The 10,008-nt window shown below is 39.1% G+C and overlaps 2 protein-coding genes across 2 annotated transcripts in view; both read right to left on the reverse strand.

The window, feature by feature from the left end:
- TTC5 (tetratricopeptide repeat domain 5) overlaps positions 1-1,225 on the reverse strand; it is a 21,692-nt gene extending 20,467 nt beyond the window's left edge. Inside the window, 1 exon segment of the mRNA XM_015825034.1 lies at positions 1,157-1,225. Within this exon segment, the coding sequence (XP_015680520.1) occupies positions 1,157-1,204 (48 nt within the window). The 5' untranslated portion in view covers positions 1,205-1,225.
- A 3,027-nt stretch (positions 1,226-4,252) lies between these two features.
- On the reverse strand, positions 4,253-8,205 carry CCNB1IP1 (cyclin B1 interacting protein 1). The gene is made up of 3 exons (XM_015825032.1): positions 7,909-8,205; positions 6,314-6,647; positions 4,253-4,452 (listed from the first exon to the last, which is right to left on the reverse strand). The coding sequence occupies exons 1-3, from the start codon at positions 8,203-8,205 to the stop codon at positions 4,253-4,255; spliced, it is 831 nt and encodes a 276-aa protein (XP_015680518.1).
- Positions 8,206-10,008: the final 1,803 nt, after the last annotated feature.

Here is a 10,008-nt window from a genome sequence, read left to right on the forward strand (position 1 = left end):
ATATATATATATATATATATATATATATATATAAATGTAAATGTTCGTTTGTTCAAAATCTTAACTCTCCGAAAGTTCTTCACCGATTGCTTTGAAATTTTGACACGTTGCATTCGAATACGCGCGTGTTTTTATATACCTACTATTATATAGATGTCACACCTGTGACAGGTAAAAACATGATGTATTACAAACGTGCGCTTTCTCTTTTCTTTCTTTTCCATTTAACCCAGTGTTTCTCAACCTTGTCAATTTTAAGGCATGTGGACTTCAACTCCCAGAATTCCACAGCCAGCAATGCTGGCTGTGGAATTCTGGAAGTTGAAGTCCACATGCCTTAAAATTGACAAGGTTGAGAAACACTGAATTTTAACCAGACTGAGCCACAGTAACGCGTGGCCGGGTACAGCTAGTATATATATGAAAATCCAAAATATAATGAGATAATCAGTCCTCCATTTAACGTTCCTTACTAGTAGTGTCTGAAAGCCAAGCATAACTATGAGAAAGGAGAAAAGTTAATTTAAACTACATTCCACAGCACAGAACCACTATTTTTACATAACAAAACCAACCAGCATATTTAACCTCCTCCTGGAATAGCCACAGATTAATGCAGAAATCTTTGATCCTAAAGATCACGGAGTGAAACGACGGCTCACTCCGGACGCAGCAATTAAGACTGGATTTCTCTGATAATTCTGACATTTTGGGAATCCAAGAAAACCTGGGGAGATCTACAAAGGGACACCCTTTTCTGCAACCAAAGCGGGAGGGCATACACAAATCCCTTTCTCAATCGCTGTCCCCTGCTCTGCCTACTTCGTCCCTTCCAGCATTGCCTTAAATTACTGAGCTGTGAAAATTGCTAGAGGAGGATATCGGCTAGCGAAAACTAAATATAAAGCAAAAGCTTCGCCAGCTGCTTTTGCTCGTCCACGACTTCTTAAAACGCTGCCTAGCTTTGGACAGCGCGTCCTGCCCACCAGTTCAGTTGGTTCCCTGCCTGCGTAAATCCGGGAAAGCTCTGGGACTTTGCTCCGTCCCCTTCCCCAGAAGAGGACGCGCGGGCATTTTTTTTTTTAAAATTATTATTATTTTAATCGTGGCTTTTAAAATGCAGAGGGGAGAAAAACTCTCTGTTGCTGGCCGTTACCTGCAGACGTTGCCGACCTTGCGGGTTTTCTTCTTCGTCCTCGGCCATGATAGCTGCGGCCTCGCCTCCCTTTCCTGCTCGTCTCTCGCTCTCTCATTCTTGCAAGCACGGAGGGAGGTAGAGGCCTCTAAAGGCTGGGAGGACTCGGAGCAGTTCAGACGTAGCGGGAGGAGGGACTTTGGAGGTCTTCTAGTCCAGCCCCCTGCTCAAGCAGGAGACCTATATCATTTCAGACAAGTGGCTGTCTAGTCTCTTCTTTAAAAACTCCAGTGATGGAGCGCCCACGACGTCTAAAGGCAACCGGTTCCACTGGTTCATTGTCCTCGCTGTTAGGAAGTTTCTCCTTCATTTCAGGTCGCTCCTCTCCTGGATTAGTTTACATCCATTGCTTCTTGTCTTGTCTTCTGGTGCTTTGGAAAATAAGGTGACCCCCTCAAATTTGTCCAAAATGGTATAGGGTCTCCTGCCTGAGCAGGGGGTTGGACTAGATGACCTCCAAGGTCCGTTCCACCACCACCACCACCACCACCACCATCATCATCATCATCATCATCATCATCATCATCATCATCATCATTATTATTATTATTATTATTATTATTATTATTATTATTATTATTATTATTATTATTATTATTTACTGGAATACTGCTATCATGTCCCCCCCCCCCAGTCCTTCTTTTCTCTAGACTAGCCAAACCCAAATCCTGCAACTGTTCTTCATATGTTTTAGCCTCCAGGCCTTTATAATCATTTTAGTTGCTCTTCTCTGTACTTTTTCCAAAGTCTCAACATATATTTTTTGTAATGTGGTGACCAAAACTGGATGCAGTATTCCAGGTGTGGTCTTACTAAGGCTTTATAAAGCGGTACTAGTACTTCATGTGATTTTGATTCTATGCCTCTGTTTATACAGCCAAGGATTGTTGTATTATTAGCTTTTTGGGCTGCTGCCTTGCAGGGCAACAGTAACTTTGGGTTTTTTTCTATTTTCATAAGAAGAATAACAGAATAGCAGAGTTGGAAGGGACCTTGGGGGGTCTTCTAGTCCAACCCCCTGCTCAGTTAGGAAATCCTATACAATGTCAGACAAATGGTTGTTCAATCTTTTCTTAAAAACCTCTGGCACCCACAACTTCTGGAGAGTATTTCTAACCAAGGATCCTGCTTTAGACCCGTGTTTCTCAACTTTGGCACTTTGAGTGGACTTCAACCCCAAGAAATCTTTGAAAAAAAATCCACCCCAGGAAGTTTTTATGAAGAGATTGGACAACTATTTGTCTGAAATGGTATAGCCAGGCTGCCTGAGCAGGGGGTTGGACTAGAAGACCTCCAAGATCCCTCCCAACTCTGTTATCATGCTTTCCATTTTGTGGGGAAAAAATCAACAACCACCAATTCTCCCCCGGTATCCATTTATCCATCATTTCCTCTCAAAATTCTAGATGTGCCCCGAACCCAAAAAAGTTATATATCGCTTTTCTATATTTTATGGAAGCATCAAAAACAGTAATTCAGGAAAGAAAGAAAGCAAAAATCCATAACAATTCAGAAAATGGGCCTTTTTTTCTCCAAACATAGAAATAAAAATTGGGGTTTGATTATGATTGGTACCCTCAGAATAACTGCTTTCAGAAATCAGAACTAAATAGGTCAAGGAATGGAGTGGCATGCTGCAATAGGATGTTGTGAGTTTGAATCATGAAGAATAAACTCCTATTAGAGGATTTGAAAATGTTTTCAAATGTTTTAATTCCTAAGACACCAGGTTAGAAAGCTGGAGGCCATGAGTTCTAATCCCACCTGAGGCATGAAAGTTGGCTGGGTGACTTTGGACCACTCAATCGCTCTCAGCGCAACACACAACACACAGCTGTTGTTGTGGGTAAAATAGGAGGAGGAAGGTGTGTTGGATATGTTTGCTACCATGAATTATTTGTAAAATTAACAAAGGTAGAATACAAATAAATACATATGTTCACCACTTTGAGTTGTTTGTAAAATAATAAAACCAGGATACAAATATATAAATAAATTCCCTCACTCTCTATGTCTCTATGTCCATATGTACATCCCATGCTTGTGAGATTTCATTTTAAACAGTAAATGCTTTTCATGCTCATTTTGCCCATCTTAACCTTCCTTTGATCAGAGTGATTTTAGAAGTGTTACAAAGTGAAATACCGTGAGATCAAGGCTTGCATTTACCATAAATCCATTAAATAAATGGAATTAATAACCATTACTAATTTAAGGCCCATTTGGTATATTCTACATGTTACAATTCAACATAGAGAAAATCATATGGATGATTGTGATCCAATGATCTGATTTATCAAATAGATGAAGTGCTTGAAGCAACACAGACCTCATAATTTAGGTCCATTTAAAGAAATTAATTCTCCCTCAACATCCAAGTGGTAAAAGAGGAGGAGGAGAAGATCTATTTTTCTGATGACCAGAAAAACATTTAATGCTTAATGACAAAACACAAAAAGGACATCCAGAGATGTTTATACCAATGGAAATATATACACACAGGTAATTTTTTTCCCTCCATATATTTTTATTTACAAGTAACAATGAAACAAAGAAACAAATCCTTGCAAATATATTTACACGCCCATCGAAGAAAACATGCTATTTTAAGATGTGAGAGTTGAAAACAGTCACCAGTGAATTAAAACATTATAACACATTGGTTACAATAAGCAATTATTAAGTGTTTGAGCACTAATTAAACTGCGTCATAATGCACAATAATTAAATCACTGCGAATGTGTCAGAACTGTTGTGTTTGCAAGGAGGTTGCTATATAGCGGAACAATGACAAGCTGTATACTGTAACAAACTCATGCACATGTAAACTACAGTAACTCAGTATATTATCTAACCGTTCAAAAAACATTGACTCTGCAAAGTGTCCCTCTCTTGCTTTAACATATGACATGGCTTGGAAAATATTTGACGTTCACTGATGTAATGAAAAGTTGGTTTCTTGGGTTGAGATTTTGTTTAGTTTTAAACCTCGGGCCTGTAAATATTGAACTGGGTTTTCAGAAGTTCCTGCAGTTACACTGAAATGCACATTAGGATTTACATTCTCTTAATTTTATAAGCTCTGTTGCCTCCTGCGTGGTGTTCCAAATCATTGTCAGGAGAGGCAAAGGAAAAGAAGCCGTTGGCAGACTCGCCCATGGGTGGAGAGGAGGCAAAGAAGGGCTTGAAATGGAAGTCTCCCTCACCATGCCGGCCCTGGATAGGTGTAGTGTTCCGAGAGAATCTGGCAGCATTACCTAGAATATGTGAGTGAGAAACATGATGTTAGAGAAGGGCTTACATTTCCTCTCCTGTAATTAGCTACATTGGTGCCAAACACTGATACATGCACATAATAATAATAATAATAATAATAATAATAATAATAATAATAATAATAATAGTAGTAGTAGTAGTAGTAGTAGTAGTAGTAATAATAATAATAATAATAATAATAATAATAATAATAGTAGTAGTAGTAGTAGTAGTAGTAGTAGTAATAATAATAATAATAATAATAATAATAATAATAATAATAATAATAATAATAATAATAATAATAATAATAATAAAGTTGGAAGGGACCTTGGAGGTCATCAAGTCCAACCCCCTGCTCAGGCAGGTAACCCTATACCATTTCGGACAGATGGCTGTCCAGTCTCTTCTTAAAAACTTCCAATGTTGGAGCATTCACCGCTTCTGGAGGCAGGATGTTCCACTGGTTAATTGTTCTAACTGTCAGGAAGTTTCTCTTTAGTTCTAGGTTGCTTCTCTCCTTGATTAGTTTCCATCCGTTGCTTCTTGTCCTGCCTTCAGGCGCTTTGGAGAATAGCTTGACTCCCTCTTCTTTGTGGCAGCCCCTGAGATATTGGAACACTGCTATCATGTTCCCCCTCGTCCTTCTCTTCGTTAAACTAGACATACCCAATTCCAGCAGCCATTCCTTATATGTTTTAGCCTCCAGTCCCCTAATCATCTTTGTTGCTCTTCTCTGTACTCTTTCTAGAGTCTCAACATCTTTTTTACATCATGGTGACCAAAACTGGATGCAGTATTCCAAGTGTGGCCTTACCAAGGCATTGTAGAGTGGTATTAATACTTCGTGTGATCTTGATTCTATCCCTCTGTTAATGCAGCCTAGCACTGTGTTGGCTTTTTTGGCAGCTGCAGCACACGGCTGGCTCATATTTAAATGATTGTCCACTAGGACTCCGAGATTCCTCTCACAGTTACTACTATTGAGCAAGGTACCCCCTAGACAGATTATATTTAAGTGGGAGATCCATAATCAGAATCTCTCTTTATTTTTAAAGTAAACTATATTACAGATATAGGAGGCGGGAATCTGAACTGTGATGCTAGGAAGAAGTTGCTGAAATATTTCTTCACAATTTTCCAATTTAAACTCCCAAAGCTATTTTGCTCCAGAAGAGAAAACATGCAAATATTGATTGGCACCATATTTATTCTGGAAGCCCTTAATATCCAGATTGTTTAAAAAATAGCTTAGATTCAAAATAATAGCTAAAAATGGATGGGATTCATTTTTATGTTTCATGTTACAATTCCCAAACCCCAAGACAGAACAACACACTGCTTTTCTTTAGGTTGTGCATTGCAGTCTACTGATGCATGCTATGTTTGGTATAATAATAATAATAGTAAAGTTGGAAGGGACCTTGAAGGTCATCTAGTCCAACCCCCTGCTCAAGCAGGAAACCCTATACCATTTCAGACAAATGCATGCAAGTAATCAGAAAAAAAACTTCAGAGTCAGAAAAAGCAGATGTTATTTTCCCTATGGTCATGCATTGACTCACCGTAAGTAGAGAACAGTCAGTCAGTGAAATGTGATAATTAAAAGGTCTAGTTAACCACTATGTTGAGATAATACATTTTTTAATTGCTAGGAAAGCCAGATATGCTCAGTAAGTTATTAACGGGAGCATAACATAGTATACAATACTTGCCACACTCATGTAGTTGTCTAACGCCCAGTATCCTTATCAGTCCTATGTCATTTTAATAATGCTCTGTGTGTATGGATTCCATCCAAGCATTATTCACCCTGTCAATGAAGTGCTTGTGAAGTATCATACTAAAAGTCACCATCCTTACCCAGAGGGAAACCAAAGACAGCGGGCTGGGGCATCATGGCAGGCTCTTGGCCTGCCTCCTGATTGGCCACAGCAATATTCCGCAATCTCAGGCTGTCATACAAGCCCTGCAGTTTTTGGTACTGACGATTACGCTCCATGAGTTTCTCTGACAGCTCAGTGAATTTCTTTTTGTATTCCTCCAATACTTTCTTTAAGGAAGAGACTTCACTCTTCATAGATGTCAGCTCCATATCTTTGCTCTGGAGTTGCTGAGTGTAGACTTTCTCCATTTGCTTCAGGTGGCCCTCTGCTTTGCTGTAAGTATATTCTTGATACAGACGCTCTTGATGGACCTACATGGATGTAAAGAACAAGTAGCAAGGAGTAAGTCTTGGGAAGATTTGAATGAAATTACTTTTGTCACTCAGTACAGCATTCTATGTGTCTGTGGAAATTCTCAATCTTAAATTAGTCTATCTATCTATCTATCTATCTATCTATCTATCTATCTATCTATCTATCTATCTATCTATCTATCTATCTATCTATCTATCTATTCCATTTGAGGGGGTTGTTGAACTGGTGTAAGGAAAACAGCCTAGTTTTAAATACAGGAAAAACCAAAGACATCATTGTCGATTTCGGAAAAGGCAGGCACAGCCACACTTCTCTGTGCATTAATGATTCACCTGTGGAGATGGTTACCAGCATCAAATTCCTGTGTGTGCAGCTAACGAGTAGGCTAGCATGGTCGCTCAACAGTGAGAAACTGGTGAAGGAGGCATAGCAGCGCCTGCATTTTCTGCATCGCATGAGAAAAGCACATCTTCCTTCCCCTGTCCTGACCACTTTCTACAGGGGGACAATCGAGAGCATTCTGTCATACAGCATCACTGCTTCAGACAAGAAGGCGGTGCAGAGAGTGGTGAGGATGGCTGAAAAGATCATTGGCAGTTCCCTCCCTCCCATCCAGGACATAGCACAGAAGCGTTGCTTGAGCAGGGTCCGTAAGATTATCTGGGACACTACACATCCTCTTCACAACCTGTTTTCCTTGTTACCTTCTGGGAGGAGGCTTCGTGGTATCCGTAGCAGAACATCCAGATTCGGCCATAGTTTCATTCCATACAGCATTAACCTTGTGAACTCTCAAGCTTCCTCCTTCCGTTATATATTCAAGTTGGACAGTATTTAATATTTATTTGTTATGTATATGTAGGGGTGTGGGTCTATACATACGTTGTACATAGTATGTTTACATGTGTGTCATGTATGTGTTTCACTTTGAGAGCGGGCAACTAAATTTCATTTTTGATGTGTGCCGTTGTGCCCACAGTAAAAAAAATGACAATAAAGGTTATCTTATCTTATCTTATCTTATCTTATCTTATCTTATCTTATCTTATCTTATTTCTATAGCAGCCTATCTCAATGACTCTGGGTGGCTTACAATTAAAAAAAGTGTTTATCTAATTAAAAGTACTGAAAACATTTTAAAGCAATAAGAATGATAAAAAATATTCAGACTAAATAGGCATAGGAGCAAAGTACCTAGCTAGTTTTTAACCAAAGAATTCTTTCTAACTCAAACTGCCATTACTGGATATAATTTACCTGATATGTCCAGAAAGCCAAAGCCCTGGAGCTGATATCCAGAATAATTTCTGGACGCAATCCAGCTAATACCATGGCTTTATATTCCTCCGAAGGACTGAGCTCTGTCCGAACAATATCCAACTTGCCAGAGAGGGCACTGGTGCATGCTGGACAGACTGCTGGCGATCGGCTGAACTCTCCACTGCCATGTTGGTCACAGAAAATATGTGAGCAGGCCGTGACCCACGCGTAGCCTGAAAGCTTGACTCGACATTTGCGATAATTGCAAAGAAGCATATCCTCACAGACAGACATATTACTACAGCCAAGGCAGATGTATTACAAAGAATTCCTGTGGAAGAGTTATATAGCATTTCACTATACAGTATCATAGTTATAGGGCAAAAAAAAAATATTACTGTCAACATTTTTAGATTTCTTATATGGTTTAGTCTCAGCACAGACCTGAATTTAGAAAAAAATATGGTCATTTGATCAGACGCAGAGCTGGTATTCAGAAGGACTTAAAATCATTTTTCCCCTTCAAATGCAAACACATTTGCTATTACAATACAATAAGAGCATAGAACATGTGATGCCCCTGAACTACGGTTCCCAGCATCCCTTCTGGCAGTATAAGAAAGATACTAAATAAATTTGCAACGTCTAAACAACCAAAGAATTACAATTGAAACTAATAAATTGATATGATGGATCAAAGGAAATAAATGAAGCAAAACAACCTGCCTCAAACTGTTGCCTTCCAAATTCGGTTGAAGTACTTTTTTGTCATTCCGAACCAGTTTGGCCATAAGAGCTGGTCCAATACATCTGAAAGACATGAATTTGGTGAAAGCAGATCTAACAAAGAGATTGAAGGGTTCTGGAACAAAGGGAAATTGTTTAGTCTAACTGTTGCTTTCTTGCTTTTTGTAATCAGCTTTTGCACCAGAGAAATTTCATGCAAGTGTGGGAAACATGTACATGGATGGGATATACTGAAGGAAGGAATAAGGGAGTATACAGGAATGATTGATGTCTTCTTTGTGGTGTAATGGCTCTGTTGTCTGATTTTCATTGGCTAACATAGTTTATAAAGCAATGCGACCAACTTTCTAATGTGTGGCACTTCTGGACGTAACTCTGCCAGCGTTCCAGATTGTGGGCCATCCAGCTGCTTAATTTGACCAAATAAAGTGCTGCTTGATCAAGAAGTCTCCGCTTGGGTTATCAAATTAGATTGATATGGTATCTCAAGATTAAGTAAGGGACTGGGACCTTACAAGATATTTTGGACTCCAGAGTATTGTTTCAAAGTGCGGCCTAGTAGATATGAACCTTGTGTCCTCCACCTCTCTTTGTTATGGGGTCTTTCAGTATTTGGAGTGAGGGGCAAAATGCATGTCTTAAACTTTGCAGAGTTTTAAGGCACCAATGTCATCTCTTTAATTCCCCAACTCACTACCACCATCACCACTATCCTCCAGCTCATTGTTAATTAAAGGGCTAAAGTTTGTCACCCTGGATAATTCCTTCACATTTGATATTTATAATTTCCAGGCTTTAGGTAACCAAAGTTTCCCTTATCTCAATTCATAACAGAATCTAATATTCAAAATACACATCTATTTGAATATAGTCTTGTTCTATTTCCTAAAAGTTATCTATTTCTCACCATATTAAATCATCTAATTAATAATCTCACTGGAGATGTTTAAGAAGAGGCTAGACAGTCACTTGTCTGAGATGGTATAGATTCTCCTGCTTGAGCAAGGGGCTGGACTAGAAGACCTCCAAGGTCCCTTCCAGCTCTATTCTGTTTTGTTCTGTTCTGTTCTGTTCTGTTCGACCTCCAAGGTTCCTTTCAACTCTATTATTCTACGTTCTATGTTTTCAAAGAGAAAGAAATGAACCATGAAGCTCCAGTTGCCTTTTGCAAAAAAAGCACAACCGTGAGACAACCATGACCTGGATGATTAAGAATCTCCATAGGCATTAACAGTCGTTTCTTCTTTTTGTCATCTGAACAATGCATTTTGCTTTAAAAACCCTTGAAAATGCTTGCCATGTTTGTCATGTGTGTAGCAACCCAAAGACCAACCAAGCCAGGATTCCCTC

Source organism: Protobothrops mucrosquamatus, unplaced genomic scaffold (assembly GCF_001527695.2).
Source record: "Protobothrops mucrosquamatus isolate PMUCROS unplaced genomic scaffold, P.Mucros_1.0 scaffold2453, whole genome shotgun sequence".
Lineage (NCBI taxonomy): Eukaryota > Metazoa > Chordata > Lepidosauria > Squamata > Viperidae > Protobothrops > Protobothrops mucrosquamatus.

Coding starts and splice junctions, on each gene's coding strand:
- CCNB1IP1 (XM_015825032.1), bottom strand. CDS start 8,205: ATGTCTGTCTGTGAGGATATGCTTCTTTGCAATTATCGCAAATGTCGA. Junction 6,648..7,908: donor TGGCTTTCTGGACATATCAG/GTAAATTATATC, acceptor ACATCCATGTAG/GTCCATCAAGAGCGTCTGTA. Junction 4,453..6,313: donor TGTCTTTGGTTTCCCTCTGG/GTAAGGATGGTG, acceptor CACATATTCTAG/GTAATGCTGCCAGATTCTCT.